The 22,290-nt window shown below is 38.4% G+C and overlaps 1 protein-coding gene across 5 annotated transcripts in view; it reads left to right on the forward strand.

Moving 5' to 3' along the window:
• The window catches only part of CDKL5 (cyclin dependent kinase like 5), a 142,207-nt gene that overhangs the window by 76,297 nt on the left and 43,620 nt on the right, over positions 1 to 22,290 (forward strand). For all 5 annotated transcript variants that reach the window (XR_012661097.1, XM_075096438.1, XM_075096456.1 and 2 more), the window contains exons 4-7: positions 8,324 to 8,369; positions 11,263 to 11,399; positions 14,429 to 14,549; positions 16,193 to 16,252. Coding sequence is in view for 4 of the 5 variants with exons in the window: in XM_075096438.1 (XP_074952539.1) it covers positions 8,324 to 8,369; positions 11,263 to 11,399; positions 14,429 to 14,549; positions 16,193 to 16,252 (364 nt within the window). In the remaining variant the exon portion in view is untranslated. The remainder of the gene's footprint in view (positions 1 to 8,323; positions 8,370 to 11,262; positions 11,400 to 14,428; positions 14,550 to 16,192; positions 16,253 to 22,290) is intronic.

Genomic DNA, 22,290 nt, shown 5'->3' on the forward strand with positions numbered 1-22,290 from the left:
AGACATTGTAACACAGTCCTCTTGGGATTCAGGTGTGCCTCCTAATAGCTGCTCAAAGCAGAGTCAGCTACAGCAGGCTTCTCCAAATCTTGTCCTGGTGAATTTTGAGTATCTCCAAGGATATTCAGAATATCCCCAGGGATGGGGACATTCAAGATTGGTTGAGAGGTGCCTTCCAGCCCCAACCATCCTGCAAGCCTGTAAACTTACTGCAGTCTGGAGAGCCTCTGCCACGAGGGAAGGAGGGACCCTTTGGTGTCTCTCAAGCCTGCCATGGGGGCTGGGGCAGTTCAAGGGGGGACCCCAATCTGTGAGCCTGTGGATACAGATGGGCCACGCACTTGGCTTACAGATTTGTCCAATGCTTGGGTGAGAAATGCTTGCAGTTTATGATTCCCTTAAATTACTCTTGATGTAAACCAGATGAGTAAAATTGGTTATGCATGCATTTACTCGTAAGATCTGAACAGACATAACAGTTGTTGTAAGTGTTTATGAAAGACAAAAAAATTGGAGAAACAGTTTCAATCTGCTTGTATCTTTTTAAATAGTCTCGTTTCATCATTGCACATACTTACTGGTAGTTTCCTGACAACCTGGTAGCTGCAGGATTCATCCTTTTCTTATGCATCACCCAGTGGAATAGCTGAGCTTTTATAGCTGCACCCCTTTGGAAATCTTCTAGCAGGTCCAGAGTGGTTTAAGTATTCTTTAGTCCTCCTTTTGTTCTTCCTCAGCTAGGACACAGTGTGACAATCTTCTTTAAAATGGGCATGGGAAGTACATAAATCTTTGTCCCATCAAGAGTCTTCTCCTGCTCTTAGTTGGTTAGTAAATAATATTTTGCTTTCAAAATTGATTTGTGGTAATTCATTCTAGATGATGCTTCTTAAGTAAACTGTAACATGTATGTGTTGGAAAACTTCTTATCAATTTTCCAGTAAATAAAGACATTGTGGTAACCCAGACCTACTGTTCTGTCATTATTTTGCAGAAGCTCTGTCTCCCTAAAATTGAATAGGGCTCTTGGGTTAGGAAGTAATTTCCTGAAAGTTCTCCTATGATAAGAGTGATATGTCATAGGTAAACCAAGTGTGGGGTTTTTAAACTGAAAAATAGGAGAATTACAATTTTCTCAAGGGAGAAATGTAAGACTAAAATAGAGAAATACCTCTTCAGGGAAATTCTCCAAAGTATTTTAGGTGTACAAGAATATGCAGTGCTATGCCTTATACTTCCCAATGTCAAACTGCTTGAAAAAATAGATTGAATCCATCATCTTGCACACTCTTTTTTCTTCAGAGAATATTCTAAGATACTCCACTAGATTTTGAAAGTAATGTTGCAAAACTGCGAGGACCTAATGTTAGAAGTCTTGAGAAGAAAGGAAGTTGTGTTCTGATCTGATAGTGCTGTCCAAAGGTAGCAGTGTTTTAAGGCAGAAAGCAAATGGAGTCAGGACAGTGTCTGGACAATGTCTTAATGACCTGATTTACATGCAGGTAACAATGCCTGTTACGTCTCAGAACTTGCATTGCGAGGTAGCTTGGCTGAAGTTTAAAGACTTCTATGATGGCATACGTTACATTTATGATACGTTGATTGATACTGACTAAAATGTTAATATTTTATGTTCTTGTTTTGAGAATAACTTTGAAAAATTAATTTGCTGGGTTTTTTTAAGGTTTCATTTTAAGTGACTCATGAAAAATAAATGCTTTACTGTCTTGTAAAGGTTTCATGGGCTTCTGTTGTCTCGCTCGTGATTGCTTAATATTCAGTGATTTTTGCTGGAATCAAGATTACCAAAAGATCTATTCTAAATACTTAAATGTTGAAGAAAATAATAATGCTATGCAAGTCAAAGTAAAACCGTACTTTGTTCAGAAGAGATGTTAGCCATAGGATATGTTTGTGTCAATATTATTGACTTTTTAAAATATGTGTCTTTGTGGCAAATTAAATCATGTGAGTATAATTATACATTGGTGAGGATCAAATCACAGTTGCTTGCTTGCTTCTGAATTATTTTTATAAAATGTAAATATTATCTGTGAGTAGAGAATGCGATTCCTTTAACTTTTTCTAGCAGAAGTTAAGTATGCATTTCTGTTTGGGCCTTATAGCCTTGTACAGATGGAACATGTGAGCCAATCATATAACATGCAACATCATATCTTAATATGCCACTTGATATATCAGCATAAAACCCTGGTGTGATGTACTAGATATTGCTGGAGCAGCACTGCCTGAGTAAAGGCAGCAACATGCTGCTTCTCCACGGCTCTTGCTCAGTATTTGACTTTCACTATCTTGACTCATGTTGGTTGATTTTTATAAACATTTGTTCTTTCATTTGCTTAAAAAATTCCATGCTTGAGAAATTCTTGTAATTGTATACAGTGAGGCAGTAAAATTATAGCTTAATGATGTAACATTCTGAGGGACATAATCTTAACTATTTTTCAAGAATCTTTTTGTGTACCTAGCAGAAGAGCTGTCGGAACTGCTCAGCTCCCATAAGGATAATCATCTCTCATCTGTGGCTGAGTGGACAGACAGTAAATCCCATGTTTTCTGCAGAAGCAATTCCCGTGTGTATTTTTAGGTAAAGCAGAGGATTGAGCCCTAGCATGGAGTCATTCCCATCTCCAGGACTGGAGATATCCTTTTCTTGTGAACAGGTATCTCCTTCCTCCTCTATATTAAAGCAAATAAACAGACCCAGATGTAGACGTTTTTGTCTTACCCTCATTAAATGGTATTAGCAGAGTTGTACATGGGAAAGAGATTTTGCCCCATTTTAGACACCTGTAATCATAGAATCTGAATAATGAGTTTGTGTACATCCTTAACTTTTACACAAAGTCTTTTCAGTAACATTTATCTGTTATTGCATACTTAACTGTAAAACAGTGCTTTTCTTATAGTTTTATAACATAGAATGTTTATAATATACGTGCTCAGTAAGCAGAGGTCGTGCCAATGCTAACAGAGATTTGACTCGTGCATTTGCAAATTTGCTGTTGCCTCAGAATGTAAAGTGAAATATTGAGGCCAGAATTTTTTAGTAGAGCAAGATAATGAGATGCTTAGTAATAAATGTAGTTGAGTGAGGTAAAACTACAGCTAAGTGAACTAAAATTTTTATACTTCATTATATAAACTAGTAGTAGAGATCAGAAGGGGTGTTCTGTGTTTCATAAAGAGCACAGAATATTTAGGATACCTGAGTATTTTCTTTCTGTGATATTCATTGAAGTCTCTAACATTGAATCAGCTAGTAACAGCTTATCTATGTAGACAGTATATTAGTTGGATGTGAGAATTTTCAGTGCTAGGAGTCGGATACTAAGCTATTGTCTGACGAGGGTTTTGCAATCAGACTGAATATTACTGCTCTGTTTCAGAGTACAGTCTTGAAAAAAACCTTTTGAAATGCAAAAAATAGATATTTTAGAGAATGACAGTTTTATTTTGGAGAATTGCAATTTGGCTTGTTTTTGAGGAGCAGAGAACTAGATCCACAAAAGAGCTCAGATCTCCAAAAGGACTTATAAGTAAAGATTTAAGTAACATAGTCTAAATTTGATCTGTAAAGAACCTTTCAGATTGCCACAGGAATCTGCATTTTCACTGTTGAATTCCCTCTTTGCTCAAAGCGCTTCCTCATACCCTCAATTCTGTCCATCTTCTCAGGGCTTAGCGAGGTGCTGTTTGTTTGCTTTGCACCACGTGCGTGTCAGTCCTTGTTTGAAGCTTCAGATTGGGCCTGAATCATCTGAGAGCGCTACCATCTGTCTCCTAATCCAGGCAGCATACTCTTACCACCCCTTCTATATGCTTGCTGTATTGGTCCATATACAAAATGTACTCTATGTTTTCTAATCTCATTCTGTATTAGTTAGTGTAAATGAGAGTCATGTACAATGGCTGATCAAAAGCTATGCATGTTAGTTCGTTGCAGAGTCTACATATGCTACTTGTCTGCAACATCATACAATGTACGGGAGATTGAGTTCTTATTCCTTTCTTCCCCCAAGGAAGGATATTCTATATATGGCTGACAAATTTGAGATTTTTTTTCTTTTGAGATTTTCTGTCTTTAAAACTCGTATTCCTCTGTAAAATTTGGTTAAAACTGGACATCTAGTTCAAAATTACTAGTGGTGATGGCAAACAGAGAGACAGACAAACAGGGTGTTTAAGATGGATTCTTCCTTTGGAAACTAGTTTAAAACATGATCAATGAGGAGCTACTATTTTTTACATCACCTCATAGAAACTATTTAGTTGGTTTAGAATACTCGACCGAGAAATGGGAAACGTGCACTCAGCTTCAATTTTCTGTATTGCCTGCTGGAGCACTCCCAAACCCTACAGTTTTGGAGGTGTTCCACGTCATAGGCAAGTTACAGATTTTTTGACAAACAGGTGCATTTTATTTAAAAATCTGTGCACAGTAATCTTCAGTGTCCCTGTATCCCCTTTAGCTTTGGATTGACTGCTTCACCGGTAGCTGATTCTTAGAGGATGCCATTAGGTAGGATGAGGTCCTCCAAGAAACCTACACAAGAATGTCCCTCCCTAAGGAGGGACAAAATGTTACTAGTGCAACTCCTCAAAGCACTTACTGTCTAGTTGGATTTCGGTGTTGTTTCACTTCAAGTTGTTTAAATACATTATTTGTTGGGGATTTTTTTCAAGGTGCGGAATACGTTATGCGTAATTTCTTGATTGCTTAATTTTGGCAACATTAATTAGTTTAATGAAATAATACAAGTGATAAAGCTTTTCAAATTAAAATTTCTTAAATGTTATATTATTTAGAATTGTTTGGATAACTTTTTCTTCCATATGTGTGTTGCTAAGTTGGCCAGTCACTAGTGGGATTCCTCAGGAATCCATCTTAGGGCCAGTACTCTTTAATGCCTTCATAAATGACTTGGATGCAGGACTGTAAGGAATACTAATTAAGTTTGCTGAAAACACAAAGCTGGGAGGAGCTGTTGACGCTCTCGAGGGCAGAGAGGCCCTGCAGAGTGATCTAGACAAATTAGAGAGCTGGGAAATCGCCAACCATATGAAGTTTAATAAGGGCAAGTGCTGGATTCTGCACCTGAGGCACAGCAACGCTGGATGTACAGACAGACTGGGAAACGAGAGGCTGGAGAGCAGCTCCGCAGAGAGGGACCTGGGGGTTCTGATTGACGGCAAGTCGAACATGATCCCAAAATGTGCCCTGGCAGCAGAGGGCCGACCGTGTCCTGGGGTGCATCAAGCACTGCATTGCAGCCGGTTGAGGGAGGTGATTGTCCCGCTCCACTTTGCACTAGTCTGGTCTCACCTCAAGTACTATGTGCAGTTTTGGGCGCCACAGAACATTAAGGATACAAAGCTACTAGAGAGTGTCTAGAGAAGGGCCACAAAGTTGGTGAAGGGTTTGGAGGGGAAGCCCTATGAGGAGCGGCTGAAGTCACTTGGTTTGTTCAGCCTGGAGAAGAGAAGACTGAGGGGAGACCTGATCATGGTCTACAGCTTCCTCACAAGGGGAGGAGGAGGGGCAGGCGTTGATCTCTTCTCTCGAGTCCTGTCATTGGTCACCAGAGGGAATGGCAGGAAGATGTGCCAGGGGAGGTTTAGGTTGGGTATTAGGAAAAGGTTCTTCCCCCAGAGGGTGGTGGAGCACTGGAACAGGCTCCCCAGGGAGGCAGTCATGGCACCAAGCCTGACAATAATCAAGAAGCACTTGGACAACACCCTCAGACACGTGGTGTGAATTTGGGATTGTCCTGTGCAGTGAGACAGGAGTTGGACTCGATGATCCTTGTGGGTCCCTTCCAACTCGGGACATTCTATGATTCTGCGATTCTTTGCTAAAGTCTTTATGTTCCTGTTCTTCAGAGAGCCACTGGTGCTTTAAATGCAGTGAGCAGTCAAAATCCTACAGGGCGTTTGATAGCATACCTTACATAAGTCTTTGCAAGACTGTGACCCAAGAGCTTTTAAAACTTAATTTCCAAAATAATCACATTCACTGTACACATCAGGGATAGCAGCATATGGCAGAGAAGCTACATGGACTAGCTTTCTTGAATAGTGCAGAATTGCCTTCTGTGTGAGGCAAGAGCTTTTAACTCCTACATTTCTTTCAGTGTACTTCGCCATTACTTCGAGAATAAAAATACAGCCTTTCGAAGGTTGCTGAAACATCTATGGATTTTCCTTTTCCTTCATGTGAAATAGGAATGTAATGCTAATGGATAAATTTGGCTCATCTGCAAAGTGGTGCATGCACGCTATCTAAACATAGGCATGTTACAGTCAGCAGAGGCTGGCTGACTGACTGACTTTTAAGAGCAATTATGGTGTTCCTTTTCTGAAAAACCTTTGAGGCTTAATTAGCCAAAACACCTAACAGTGAGCTAAATGTACTTGCTCTCTTAGCAGTGTTTCTTCATAGTGCTAGTAACTATTGCTGTTATTATTATAGTTAGTAAATATAACAATACTATAACTTAGTAGTAACAATATAATTAGTAGTCTGTTCAGTTTAGTTTAGACCTATCCAGTTTATAAGCTTCCCAAAACAAAAATATGTAGGAACTATATTTGACATAAAAGCTATTGACAAGCCTTTCACAATCACTCTGAACCCGAAATGTGTATTATCTCTTTAGCTTTGACATCCCTCTCTTTTCTGTTCTGTAAAATTGGCAGAGCAAAGGGTAGTGCTTGGACCTTTGTAGTGTCTCAGCTGAATTTATGTAAAGTTATCAGCCTTCGTATTAGACCAGTGTGTATGAAGGGTAGGTTTCAGTAGCAGAAGAGCAACGCAAGTCCCCTCTAAGAGCTAGCAGCATGTGCCGCTTCTACTGAACTAACCTTCAGAGAGGGGTAGATATAGTTTGGTCAGTTAACACAATACACAACATAATGTTCCCAGTTTTTCAGATGGAAGTTATGAGTGATGATAAAAGGAATTTTTTTTTTACTAAAAACGTGCAAATTGTACACACACACACGTAAATATTCTCATGTTTGTTTTGGACAAACCACAAGGTTCTCAGCCTGGTGAAGTTTGCCCTACGTTATAATACTTTCCAGCTTTTTATTCATAGTAGTACTGATTTTCGTTTAAAGGCCTTAAAAAGTATTATTCACTGTCTACAGTAGTCTTTCCAGGTGTTTTTATTTTAAATGGGATCAAGTGTTTTACAGGCTCATGTATTGTGATGGTTTGAAGTGAAAAACAGAGTAGACATTTGTGTTATTTAATACTTGGTTATGCATGTGTCTTCAGGTGTTCCACAAGGGCTTCATTTTTTAATTGCTTTTCTCCAGTCCAGCCTTTGTATGTTATTAATAGTGGGATATTTCCAAACTGTGAAGATTGGAAAAGGCATGTAAGCTAGATCTATCTCATCAAATAACTCAGGTAGCCTACTGCACGTCTGCTCACATGCACTTACTCTGATCTTAAAGCTCCTTTCCCATCATGTTACTAAAATTCAGGTGCTTCATCATTTTATGAACAGACCTGCACTAGTCATGTCATGTTGGCGACATTTTGGCCATGCGCTAAATGCATTCCCGCGCACATGACGAGAAACATCTTCATTTAAGAGAACATGACCTATTATGAGCAGGTTTGGTGAGAATAGAGAATACCAGAGGAATACAAAGGCAGGCAGGCATTAAGGTGTCATCTCCTATGAACATAAAGTAAGCACAGATTAACACTTTCAAATGCAATTAGTGATTCTGGTTTTAGATAGATGACAATTATTTTAAGGAGGCACAGAGAATTTACTTTCTTAAAATTGTGTTCTTTGTGGATATTTGAACTTTGAAACCCAAAAGCTTTTGGCAAACAAAATTACAAGGTCTCATTGTAAGCCTTACCCACATACTGGGACAGTATTTTCATTTCAGCTCACAGCGATAAGCACCCACACTCATACTTTGGTGAGATAAAAGATTGTTGGAGTTTCAGAATAACTAACCAACAAGAGTCGCAGGAACAACTCTTCTGAAAATGTAATTGATATCTGGTACAAGGTATTTAAATATGAGTTTTTGGCACTTGACTTTGCTTTTTCATACTGGGGTTCCTAATTGTGATGTATTTGCTATGTGTGGTTTTGTATTGCATTTGGCCTGGTCACTGAGGTATTAACCAGATATTTAATTAATCTTGTTTTGCATTGTGAAACTTTTCTGGCTGTTTTTTTATTTGTCTGATACTCGGGGGGGGGTGGGGAATAAACCCCAAAAGAAAACAGAACTTGCTCATTTCCCTTTCTTTGCCTTTGTTTTACAGGAGACACATGAAATTGTGGCTATCAAGAAATTCAAAGACAGTGAAGGTAACCTTTTCTGCTGAATAATGTTTCATGTCAATAACTTCATTGTTAATATCTCTCCGGTTAAAATAAGTAGTCTGATATATCAAGACATGATTTAAAAACGATCATGATTTATTAGCTCTGTGAATATTCAAGGCACTTGATCTGTCGTGCCTGCCCAGGGACTGCATTATACACTCCAACTAGATAACTACCTTTCTTTCTTGGTGCATCTATCTTAATAAGGCTCAGATTGTGGTGCCATATGGTAGAAAGATCTATCACTTGGAAACTGGTTGTGATCAGAAAATGGCAAAAACTCCCCTTGTAGTAGCAGCTTCAAGATCCTTTGGGCTTTATCACCTGTCATGTGTGGAGGGGTTCTAAACGTTAGGGGGACTTGAAGGGGTAAATGGAGCAGATTGAGGGAAGTCACTGAGAAGGTCAGTGGTGGAAGAGGGATCTGGGAGTTCTTGGGGATCCATGGGAGGATTTGAGGGAGCTGGGCGGTGAGGCAGCAGCTCTGCCCTCCCTTCAGCAGGCTCCACACTCCACAGGAAACTTGCTTTTTGCCCCCTCACAGCAGCCTCTGTGTACTCTGGTGAGTTTGCTGGGGAGGAAGAGGGAAGAGCAGACTCCTGCAAGGCTTTCTGTTGCTGGCAAAGTGGACGGCAGAAGGCAGGGCACATGGAAATTATTGCCAGTGCGGCACACACCTATTCCTCACCCAGCAGTAATAAAACCAAGGATCTATATAAAACAAGACTGGGTCTCTGACCTGCATTTGTTGGGGGACAGTGAATCCTATCATAGGCAAAACTAGCAATCAACCACAAGAGCAACCTGTCTGCCTTGTGTAGACCAGGAGCTAGCCCTGATCCCTAATGGACTAGGACAAACAGAAGGAGAGGCCAAGTATGAAGCAATAAGAGGAGTCACCCCAGTCTGAGGCGTCACTGCTATGATTTGCCGTATACCAAGGCTTTAGCTGAAAGCTAACAATGTGGTTTAAAGAAACAGCAGGAACTTTATTTTAGCAAACTCTTCTTTTTTGTTATTCTTACAGAATTGCTGGTGGCCATGGAGGTGTGGTTGGCTACAAGGGCCATAATTTTCAGTTAGTTACACCCACAAAAGTCAGATTTGTCTGTTGTTTTATGCAATGCAAACTCTTGCTTTGCAACTGATTTTGCCAGACACTTGAAGGGTAATTTTGATGAATCTTTTAGCTCTGCTATTCAGAAATTTGTTTTAAATCCCTGTTAAAGAATGTAGGAGATAATTTAATTGTGGTGTACAGGATTATTATGTTAGCCTGTCTACCAAAAAATGAAAAGAAAAAAATGTAACACTGCCATTAGGTCTGGCTTTCCAAGAGTATTACGTAATATCAGTTTACGTGACTGATGACTGCTTTTTAGAGTTGTAGCTAGTTGTTTACAAGTTTCTGGAAATATGACAGAAGTTCTTTTGACGGATTTGATTCAGCCCATTTCACATCTGTCTTGTTAATATGGTAGTTCATTACAAGTCTGAATATACTGTAATTGTTTCTATTGCCATTTTTGTTCCACTGAATTTTTGCTGTTTGATATATGCATGCTAAATACACTGGAAAGAGAGTGTCTAGTTATAGATGAAATTATGTAATCAGGCTGATGCAAGCCAACACCGAGCACTCAGTTTTAAAATGAAATGATTTCAATTGCTCTAAATTATATATTTTTTTAATCAAAACATTTGTGATGATAGTATTTTGATTTCCTCTTCCCTCCTGCTTCACTTCATATTTTTTTTTCCTTCTCTCTCTTCTGATGATGATTATATGCATTTGCATGACCTGTGTATTCTCTCTCCCCTGCAAACCTGTTTTTGCCTTTTGCTTGCTTGGAAAAACAATTTCTCTTCCTTTGTCTTCTTATTCTCTCTCTGACTGTCTTTGTGGTACATGACCTACAAACGTGATTTGGCTCTGAAGTCATGCAATATATCCATTTAATATCCCTCTGTTGTGGATAACAGTTCTGAGAGATTAAGAACCCTGCTTCTACATGTGCATGGGCAAATTTACCAAGTTAATGGATTTCATTTTACTAAATGAAAAATAAAGCCTAACATAATCTAGTTTACTTGACATTAGTATGCTCTAAAACCCAGTCAGTTCAGGGCCCCATGATGATAAGAAGTGTGCAAAACTCTAGTAAAACACTCCTTCTTTCTTGAACAACTTTCAGACAACTAAATTGTCAAAACAACAGTTGAATTTGACTCAGAATCAGATTCAAGGCTTCATTGAATCAATACTTGCTCTGCTGCCCTCTGTGGCCACTACACTGGTCTGCATTGCAATTTCCATTAAAAGTCTCATGGGGAAACTTACAGGACTTACAGATCAGTGCTTCAGTCTGGCTTTTGGAGAATAAAATTATTTTAGAATCAGGTAGATTTCTCAGACATTGCTCAAACATGAGCTTTGCATCCAGTGTTTCTGCTGAGGATGTGTTAACCTTACCAGTCCTTCATGCGTGTGACATATTTGTGGGGTGGAGGATGTGTCTGCACACATCTATGCGTATTTTTTGAAGCATATTAATGCTTTTCATAATGAAAAAGATAGAAATACAAATTATTTGCTGCTTATGACTTTTTCTTCCACTGAAAACATAGGTGGTAGTGCCACAAAGTCTGTGAGGGTTGCATGATGATAGCACAGTCTCGGTTACCTCTCGTACTGAGCAGAAGCATCCAGGCAGCAGAGTCAGTCCACAGTGGATAATAAGCCTTTTCCTCTGTAATATCTAGAAACAGAGAATTTAATCCGGGGTTCAAAATAAAGATTTATAACACTTATTACTTGGGGTTTTTGTTTTGGTTTTAATAGGATTTACTCTGTCATTTTTACTTTGCGCTCTAGAAAATGAAGAAGTCAAAGAAACCACTTTACGAGAGCTTAAAATGCTTCGCACTTTGAAACAGGAGAACATAGTGGAGCTGAAGGAAGCCTTCAGAAGAAGAGGAAAATTGTACTTAGTTTTTGAATATGTGGAAAAAGTGAGTTGAGTTTATACTATCCTTGCCACAGTTAAACCATCAGCTTACTGGAAAAGTCTTTAAAATTACTATAACTTTTAAAAATCAAGCTATTCTAATCTATAAAGAGGAACAGCAGAAACTTTAATACAATCTGAATTGTATTAAATGTAAATGTAAATTGTAAATGTAGACATTTATTGTGAGAAAGCAACCCTGATAACTTTACTGTTTTTTTACTACTTGTGTTGGTCTTTAAAAGAAAAAAAATCTATATATGGACACAAATGTGTTCAAAGTATGTAGTCGGGAATAAATATCATTTGAAGAAAAAATTCCATCCAAACTCTATAGTCCAGTTTCATTGTAAAGCTGATTAACTGTTCTGTGTTATGTTGTATAATGAATCTTGACACAGTCTTTCAAAACAAGCTCGTAGACCTTTGACCTTAGAATTTATTCCAACTTTCTCCATACTTCCCTGTTAAAAATAGGATTTGTTTGTATATTTCTGTAACAAGGCCACTATCAATAGTTGCTTAGAGAGATTTGGCAAAGATCACTGTCATTATTTCCAATCCTGACCTCATTTGAAATGGTTCCAAAATTTCCTTAGATTGGCCTACTACTGCCAAGCATCCTGGTCTGTTTCCAGGGTGAAACAACCTAGAACAGATAGGTCTTTTGTTATTTTTGCAACTTTCATGATAAAGGTAGACCTTCTCTCTGTATTCTAACCGTTTAGCATTTCTTCCTGGAAATAATTAGATGGCAGTCAGATACACACAGTAAAAACAAATGCAAGCTTAAATATATGTATCTCTGTAGGTTTCATGAGCTGTTGTTCTCTCAACTGAAATTTTCATTTAATATCCTGCCAGTGTGATGTTGCAGTCTAGTTGAGAGCTAGTCCTCTTCAGTCAATTCTGTCATGTGTAAAGTTTCCTCACCCTAAATACTGTGTCTCCTTTACCCTGTTTTACAATTTATGATGTTGTATAACTTTATTGCATAATGTGAGGTGAGCTATATTAGCCCACAGTTTGGCAGAAATCAGTTTTGGTTTTCACCAGCAGATAAGTAACTTCTGATGTGGTGGATCTTGCTTAGATCTAACATCTAAAGCTTGACTTGTTCCACCCATGTTCCTTGTAACTGTTTCAGACACGTGGAATGTCTTTGATCACACACCAACTTACAACATACATTTAATTTTGTATTATAGTTGACTTGGCTAAGCTCACTGTTGGGTTGGAAGAGCAGTATAAGTAAAAGACATTTAATTGATCTGATAACAATTTTTAAAGTATACTCCATAACGCTGGTAAAAACAAGCTGCAATATCTAACATTTGCATCAGAATAAAAGGATATGATGATAAAGGTAGACATCAAGTATAGTCTGTGCCTAATGTAATTTCTGTATTAATGGTCACCTTTACTTTCAGTTAGACTTCATAGTCCATGAATGTTTCTCATTTTCAGATATGTCAAATAGTTTCTGCAACAGTTTCTTTGAAGACCAGGGTGATTTCTATATTTTTGGGTGAGGGAAGAGTAGAAGGGATTAAATACAATGTGGCATAGTAGGCTAATTTTTGTTTTAGCTGGTGATGAGCACGTTGTGTCCTTTAGGGAATCTTAGCTCTGCAATATTCAAATCCAGATTACTTAAATACGCATTTAGTCTAATCTCCTTTATTCATGATCCCCTCAGTTAATGTCCTCGTATGGGATTATGTCTCACTGCATTTATGCTGCTATTTTAGTTTGTATTTGTAACACTAACTTATTGACTGACTTATCCAGATCCCCAGGCTTCTGTGTGGACAAGAGTCTAACTAAAATCAATCTTGCTCCTTAACGTGAAATTCCTTTTCTCAGATCTGAAGTGTATTTCTAAGGAAACTTGGAAGCAGTTCTTACTGTTGCAGAAGCAGCACATCAGTTCCAGTACTTATTCACAGATTACAAAACTTAGAAATGTTTTCAAATATTATCAAAGTCTCCATTTGTTTTGTCTTATATTTGTATATCTTATATTTGTATATGTCTTATATCTAACAAGAGAAACCTCAAAAACTTTATTATACAGCTAAAGAAAATGTTTATCAAAGACAAGGTAAATGTATTTTAAATGAAAAAAGCTACAAATGCTTAAATCCATAATTAAATGAGTTGTCTAAGGCAATATAGCAGAACAAAAACTTATTTCTATTTCAGTATTCAGTAAATAAGACCTTTCTGTCTTCAAGTGGGCTGCTGCTGCCCATTATTCATTTGGGATTCAGAGTACAAGCTCCATTGTACTTCTAATTGTGCAAAATTGGAGACACTTGCTAACATAATGGGAATATAAATGTCCTTTTTCAAAGAGGAAATTTACTAGTATAAACAAACAGTTTATTTTCTTCCCTAGGTATATCCATAAGATAGTTGATATGGCTACAGTTACTGTAGTGCAAATATGTCTAAGATCAATGTAGCTGATACATAGCTATAGGATACTCCCTAGGTTATTACTTATGCCCTTATGAGGCATTTTTATATCTTTAACTTCATTTGCACTAACAGGCTTGTGTTGTTTTAACTATACCCATTCACATACAGGCACGGTTTGTGGTTATTCATGCCCTTGCTATGTCAAAGCAGCAGAACTACCTTAATAATGAAGAAAAGGGTACGTTAAAGCACAGTTGTATATTTACAAAATGCTGTGCTCTACTAAACTTTTCCTATAGCCACACTGACCTGCAACTTTTTGTAACTGAATGACTCTTTAGAAGTTTTAGGCTAAGTGGTTTGATGACAGTGTTTTAAGGACTTGTGCTATATTTGTGGTTCACCTTTAAGGATTGTCTTCACAAGTGCTTTCTGTAGAATGAAAACAGCTAGTAGTATGCTTATGATTAAAATATACTCCTTGAATGTTAAACTACTGATTTTTCATAGCCAGGCTTGCTGGCCTATGTTACTTCAGAATGCTGAAAGCATGTATTCTTCTAGCAACTACAATATAACTCTTAAATAATGTGTCTTTTAAACATTTAGAATATGCTTGAATTGCTAGAAGAAATGCCAAATGGAGTTCCACCAGAAAAAGTGAAAAGCTATATCTACCAGCTAATTAAAGCAATTCATTGGTGCCATAAGAATGATATTGTTCATAGAGGTAAGTGTGTAGATCTCCACATGGAAACAAGCCCCAGGTAGAAATTTGCTTTATAAAGGGAAATATGTTACAGCTTGAATTAATTTGCATTTAACATGAATATAAGGAATTGCTTTATATTGTGTCCAAAGAAGAGCAACGGAGCTGGTGAAGGGTCTAGGGCACAAGTCTTATGAGGAGCGTCTGAGGGAACTGGGGTTGTTTAGCCTGGAGAAGTGGAGGCTGAGGGGAGACCTTATCGCTCTCTACAGCTACCTGAAAGGAGGCTGTAGTGAGGTGGGTGTTGGTCTCTTCTCCCAAGTAACGAGCAATAGGACAAGAGAAAACGGCCTCAGGTTGTGCCAGGGGAGGGTTAGATTGGATATTAGGAAAAATTTCGTCACCAGAAGGGTTGCCAAGCACTGGAACAGGCTGCCCAGGAAAGTGGTTGAGTCGCCATCCCTGGAGGTGTTTAAAAAACATGTAGACGTGGTGCTTAGGGACACAGTTTAGTGGTGAACTTGGCAGTGCTAGGTTTACAGTTGGTCTCGATCTTAAAGATCTTTTCCAACCTAAACAATTCTACGATCCTCTATCAACAGGAGAAAAAAAAAAATCTAAATTTGACTGGGTCTGAAGTCTGCTGCATGACCTCAGATCATTTTAAAAGTAAGTTCATCTACATATAAAGCTTGCTGTCAGCTGTCCTTGGGGTATGAATAAAGATTGTATCATACACACAGCAAAGTGAAACTGCAGTACAAATGTTGCCAAAGGAAAAGGAATTTTTTTTAAACGTTTCATGGTGCTCACTCATTTCACTTTTGAATCTTAGAATATAAGGACAAAAATAACCCAGAACTTAAAGCTTGGTCCCCTGTGGTTTACTTCTTAAGGCAGTTCCTCTCAATTTTCATGCATTCAGCTCTGTATATTTCCTTTCTCCCCTAAACTTCAAGAACTTACAGTACCTATCTTGATGTGTGACTTTATCTAGTTTTACATATTTTATCCTGGTTTAATAGAATTTTATTTTGCTTTGTGGCTTTGCAAGAGTAACATTTCTAATCAATGTTTCCAGTAAATTAAAATTCTCATACAATATGCTATTTATATTTGAGACTGATGAAACATAAGCTAGAGTCAAAATATTTTTTGAAATATAGTTTGAAAAATATACCATATATGGATACCATGATATCCATATAGGAATAAAACAAGGGCTTAAAACTAAACAAAACATTTTTTCTAAACGAATAAGAGGTGATCAAGAAGATCATCACGATTGAAAATGTTGAGCAGAACACACTTAACATTTTATTGGTTACCTGGGTAATTAAATATCAGTTCTTTTTATTATTTTGCAATATGCAATATTCTGCATATTGCTTTGCTGCCCAGCAGTATCTGTAAGCACCTTTTATCTTTCTGTATTTTGTTGGGAAACACTTTAAAAGACTTCAAAAGACAGAAGATTAATTCTGCATGTTCACAAACTGAATTGCTGGAAGCTGTTTCAGCAGTTGCTCTTGTAATGCTTCGTTTATGATTCCATGAATATCTCTAAATATGCTATAATGAAATAATATTTGTTGACAACATTCAAAATTAAAAAGAGACGTTAACAGCATTAATTTTTTTCCTGTCTCACTCTGATACTCCAGATATAAAGCCAGAGAATCTCCTAATAAGCCACAATGATGTTCTGAAGTTGTGTGACTTTGGTAAGTTCAAGAGATAGATACCTGCTTCTTACCTTTTTAAAGAAAATCTCTTGCATTGGAGTTTTGCCTTATTATTGAAAGAGTTCTACAGTATGTACCGTCTCAAATCCTTTTAGTGGTCAGAATTGATTACTTCTTCAGGTTTGTGACTAGTACTTTTAATTTAAAAGATCTCTGGGTTTAATTCGCATACCCTGTGAAATACCTGTATTAACATGTCAATAGAAATGCTACATTTATTTCTTCCTATATTTCACAAGGTTTTTACTAGCAGTGTTACTGGCACTCCGCTGAGAACAGCACAGATGATAAGCTGATTAGGATGCTAGCAAAACTGTAGGTTTATCTGGCTGGCATATTAAAATAAAAGATGGTTCTTCCTGTTTAGTAAAGACTTATACTTTTTGTGTACTTTTTGAACCACTGGCTTTCATAGACAGTTGTGCGTGTAGTAGGTCAACTTTTATTCTTATGTTAATCGGGGAATCATGTGTCCACATATGATTAATGACAGAATGGCTGGAGGAGAGAGTTGTACATGTCATGCTAACTTCGATGTTTCCTGACCTATTAATACCTAAATTAATAATGTCAGTTTTCAGGCTCTGAAGAGTCAGCACCCAAGCACAAGGCGAACTTTGCCCATGTGAGTAATCCCCAGAACACACCAGGGCAGAGTATACACTGTTCCAACAATCTGCATTTTTATTCTAAATGCTACATAAACCAGAATAAAATATTGTTCCCTCTAAAAAGCTTACAGTTTGGCTTGGTAAATAAAAAACAATTCCATAGTGCTACCCATGGGCACTTTTCACTGAAAGCAGTTTGAAAGCTGTCATTTCAAACCTCTGCAATTTAGAATGAAAAGAACAACTGCTAAAAAATAGATTGAAGTAGTTTTTTAGGAAGACAAAAAAGGCGTTTGTCGTTTGCAGTGCTGCTTATTTCTTTTAATCCTAAAGGCATTTTTGCTTAAGCATTCAGAAACAATAACTGTTCTAGGGAAAGCCTTAGAAGTTTTGGTTCATATGAGTTCTTGGAATTAAGAGCAATTTATTCTGCAGTGTAAGGAACTGCACAGCTCTGACAGAATACCAGGGTACCATTGCGTGGTGTCCCTGGTGCCATTGCCTTTTCAGTATCCACAGGCCTCCTCCCTGCACTGCTGTGGCCGCCCTCCCCTGGCAGCTCTGTGCCCAGGCTGCCCTGGCAGCGTTGCCTGGAGCTGGTGGGGCAGGATTTTTCCTTTACCTGTTGTGGTTTAGCCCCAGTCAGCAACCAAGCAGCACACAGCCGCTCGCTCAGTCCCTCCACGGTGGGATGGGGGAGAGAATCAAAAGAGTGAAAATGAGAAAACTCATGGCTTGAGATACAGACAGTTTAATAGGTAAAGCAAAAGCCACACATGCAAGCAAAGCAAAACAAGGAATTAATTCACTGCTTCCCATGGGCAGGCAGGTGCTCAGCCATCTCCAGGAAAGCAGGGCTCCATCACCTGTAACAATTACTTGGCAAGACAAATGCCATCACTCCAAATGTCTCCCCCCCTTCCTTCTTTCTTCATCCCCCAGCTTTATATGCTGAGCATGACGCCATATGGTGTGTGATATCCCTTTGGCCAGTTGGGGTCAGCTGTCCCAGCTGTGTCCCCTCCCAGCTCCTTGTGCACCCAGCAGAGCATGGGGAGCTGAATAAGTCTTTGACTAGCGTAAGCACTACATAGAAACAATTAAAACATTTCCTCATTATCAACACCACCTTCAGCACAAATCCAAAATGTAGCCCCATGCTAGCTGCTATGAAGGAAATTATCCCAGCCAAAACCAGGACAACACCACACTTATGTGCAGGCCCTGGCCTGTGCAAAGCAACCCCCAGCGGGGCTGGCAGGGTCAGGGCTGTCCCAGGGGTGAAGGCTGGTGTGGCATATGCCTTGCTCCCCCTCCACCCCGTCACTCCCTGCACCAGCTTTGGGAGGTGAGGGGACCCAATCGCTGCCCTGCACAGGGCTTAACGACCAGTCAACGGGAAGCGCCTGCCCCCGATCAATGTGTGCTCCAATCAGAGCTAAAGGCATCACAAGCAGGAACAGCCAATAGGGGCATGAGTGGGTCTTGACAGACCATGGGGCAGAGTCCGCCATGGCCCTTGCCCTCCCTTCAGTGTCTTTTGGTGGGGGGACGTCCACCCTGAAAGTAACATTCACCATTAGAGTTGGCATATGCCATCAGCTAACAAATCTTTGGGCCGTGTGAACTCATCCTTTGTGCAGAAGTGTTACAAGAAAATAAAAAGCCCAACAAATGATACAATCGTGTTCTGGACAGCAGTTTTCTCACTGATGTGAGCACTGTCAGCAGGGATGTTCTCATGTGTTGGCTTGCTCACACTGTGCGCTCCAGCCACATTCTCCTGCTGTTGGAAAAGACATGCAATCACAACGTGCTTACAGTGCTCAGCACAACCTCGAGGAAGGAAAATTAAGTTATGGGAATTGCTGCTGTTCTAATTGTTCATGTGGGTTAGTTTGAATTTTGATCAACTTCTCAGGTTTAGTTGAATTTAAAATTCCAAACAACTCTTATAATTTGGGATAAATTTTAATTTTTTAGTCTTGTTGCTAATTGACATTATTGCTAGTAGCTTAAGCTATCACTGTAAAATGTCTGTCAGAACAATATTAGCCACAAGTGTTTCCTGAACATGTACAGATTAGGGTATAAGAATTCACCTTTTAACATGATTTAATGTATGCTGTCTGCCTACCCAACTTAAATCATGTTTTGGAACACAGGTGCTTGTCGCACACAGTGCGACATTCCTCATGTGATAACAAATGCAAAAAGTGCATCTATCCCAATGCAGATATTGAAGTAATTGGGTGTTTCCGAATAGCCTAGTGGACAAAACAGTTTGAATAGAAAAGTTTGTAAATTTTTAACAAGATAGTTCTTCAAAAACCTTGTGCCATGTGTTCTGTACATATCGTGCTAGATAAAAATTAGATTGAATGTGGTGCTTGCCTGGACACATGTTGTGTGGGTGTCATTTCTGCCAATAGAAGTAAAAAAAGAGAACAGTACAAAATGCTGATTCCTGTTGGAAACAGTTAGGCTTTCTAACTAGTGTGTCTGCTTTTTCAACACCAGGGCTTCAAAATTACTTGTTTTAGCAATCTCTTAATCTCTGTATGATGCGTAAGTGTAGAAATCATGAAACACAGGCCTGGAAAAGACCTCAAGAAATTGTCTAGTTCTTCCACCTACTCAAAGAAAGGATTAAGCATGTCTGTGTCATTCTTGACAGGTGTTTCTTTAGCTTATTCTTAAAATTCTCAGTAATGGAGGTTCCCTAATGTTCCTAGGCACCTATTCAAGTACTTACATGTCATTAACGTTAGAATGCTTTACTTTGTCTAACTTGAATTTGATTTATTTCTCTATAAGAAACTCCTTCTTTCCTCACACGTTTTTCCTTGACATCTCTCCTACCCTGTTCTGAGTTGTTTTTAAGTCCTTTCTTGAAATCTCTTATTTCACTTGTTCTCCTTCCTTGCATCGTGATGCATTTGTAAGCTCAATTGCTTTCATAGTTGCTCTCACCCAAATCGCCTTCTATCTTTGTGTTCTAATCTGTTCCTTCTCACTGTTTGGAGTTTGGTCTAATCTTCTCTGGAATTACCTTCTCATTTTTATATTAAAAAATTTGTCCCAGCATAATTTGGAGGAAGGAACAATAAGCTAGCTTAGCTCCACCATGACAAAAAAAAGTAATTGTGCCCTTAGAACAGTATTATGCTTTCTTGAATTATTAATTCAGCATGCTGTCATAGAGTCAGAGCACTAGTGAATCCATAAAATGGTTTCTTACATCACCCAACAATATATTGGTGACATTGAAGCCTATGATAATAATTTTCCTTTCTGTCTTGCCACATCAAATCTCTTCTGCACCTAGTCTGTAAAGCTGGGAGCTGATCTTTTTTTCAGGCTATGATAGCTGCTGCTGCTGATCTCTGGACATAGTAGCTGCTAACTGTGACCAAGTTCCAGTAGACTGGCCTGGAGGGAGGAGGATGCATTCTTGACTTGTTGGTTCTTCTGGTGCACAGGGGCTGCTGGGCTGCCAGCCTTGTGCATTATGTCAGCACATGTGTTTATTTGTATTATGTGATACCTTCCTCCTTCCGTCCCCCCAGTTCAGTTTGGGACTTCCCACTGTTCATTTTGCCTTCAGTGTAGCTCCTGGTTATCTTCTCTCTCTTCTTTAAATATATGAATGAATTTCTCGCTGACAAGATTAATCAGATGGGTCATGTAATTTGAAACAGAAACAGGACTGCCTAAGCAGTTCTAAATATAGTAATGTTTAGAAATTTACCCAAACCCAATGTTACATGTAATAAAAAATTCCTTTCCAGCTTTTCTCCAGCAGCATTGGTAATGTTCATTAGACTTTATGGAACAGATCAGAATTATTATTATTTTGGGACAACTTTGAATTATCTGTTCTTCATCTTACATGCCTTTTAGTTTACTAACTCTTGAAGGTAGAGGTATCTTGCAAAAAGTAACAGCTGTAACCTCTGTCAGTAACAAATTTATCATTGTTTTCTCAAATCATTAGTTTAATAATAATAATCTCATTCAAACCTTTACCTCACGGGGGTGAGCAGGGCTCATACTAAGCTGCCAAATGAGATATACTTTCAGAATACTAAAAAAAAAAATAAATTTTTACAACCTTACAAGCATAGTCATGAGGGAAAAGCAATTTTGGCAGCTTCTACGTAACAAATCAGATATAAAGAAGAATTACTATTACATTTAAGTAGCCTTATTGATTCTGAAAATGAAATTATGCCTTAGACCTGTGCAATGCTTTGGAATTTTTATTCTTTCTTCATCATTTGTGCAACAATGGAAAAGACTCATGGTGATTTCACTGAAGAGAATTTTGGACCAAGTTTTAATGCCACTTCCCAGTAAGAAAGCATTGTGAAAATGTTGCTTTGGCATTTCAGTCCCCAAAAATTGTCTTGATTTGAGCTCTAGTAAGGATCTTATGCATCTGGGGTCTTGCTGCTGAGATCTGTCTGTCCTGTCTCACCTTGTTATTAACCATTTATTTGAAAATAGTAAGACACTTGATACTTTTCTGAAAACATTGCCAGCATCTGCCCTAGAGTAATTCTACATGAAGAATCCAGTAACATCATTACTGTGGTGCTCGGCTGACCTTTTAAAAATGGAGGAGAATAAAAAAAATATAAATTGCTCCCACATCTGGGTTTTCCAGTGTATGCACTCTTCTCATGGTTGGTGGTCTTAATTGTTGTGCCTTAGGACAGAAGTTAAGTTTTGGTACAATTGCAAATAAGTATACTTTTTAAAAAATTCTTAATGAAATGATGTCGAGGAGGAAGTTAATTTGGACTTGATTTCTGATCCTAATTCACTAAGAACCTTGTTATGAATGTGATGCTAATGCAGGTGGGAAGTGACACGTGGAGTGCACCAAATGCAGATATAAATCAGTTTTGCTGATCTTTGGTAGACTCCTGCCTTTTGTAGTTTTAGGGACGTAACCCTGTTCCTTGCCAGGTCAGGTGTCCTTAGGTGTCCTTAGATGAGAATAATATGCAGCTTCTTGCCCAGTTTAAAAAATTGAATGCAGTGAGAGTGTAGTACTTAAGATCAGTGGAAGAGTCTACTCCCCATGTGTACGTTGCATTTCTGATGTTATGAGTCTTCTGCAAACAGCATCTCAGTGAAATTTAGTGGCAATAGTTCAATAGCTTGGCATACTGACAGGTAACCTTCATCAATCTGTTTTGATTATGGCAAAGCACCAAAAGTAATAGCAAAACCCCATAGACTTCTGAGAAGAGTACACAAGTAAAGTCATTAAAGCAGACATGCTGACTTTCACTGTTGTATCAATAAAAGCTTGCATTTCAGTAGACAAGCAATTGTTGGAGAAGTTGTTCTGCACTAAGAGTTGTAAACAATTTGCTTTTATATAAATGGGTGTGA

Source organism: Phalacrocorax aristotelis, chromosome 1 (assembly GCF_949628215.1).
Source record: "Phalacrocorax aristotelis chromosome 1, bGulAri2.1, whole genome shotgun sequence".
Lineage (NCBI taxonomy): Eukaryota > Metazoa > Chordata > Aves > Suliformes > Phalacrocoracidae > Phalacrocorax > Phalacrocorax aristotelis.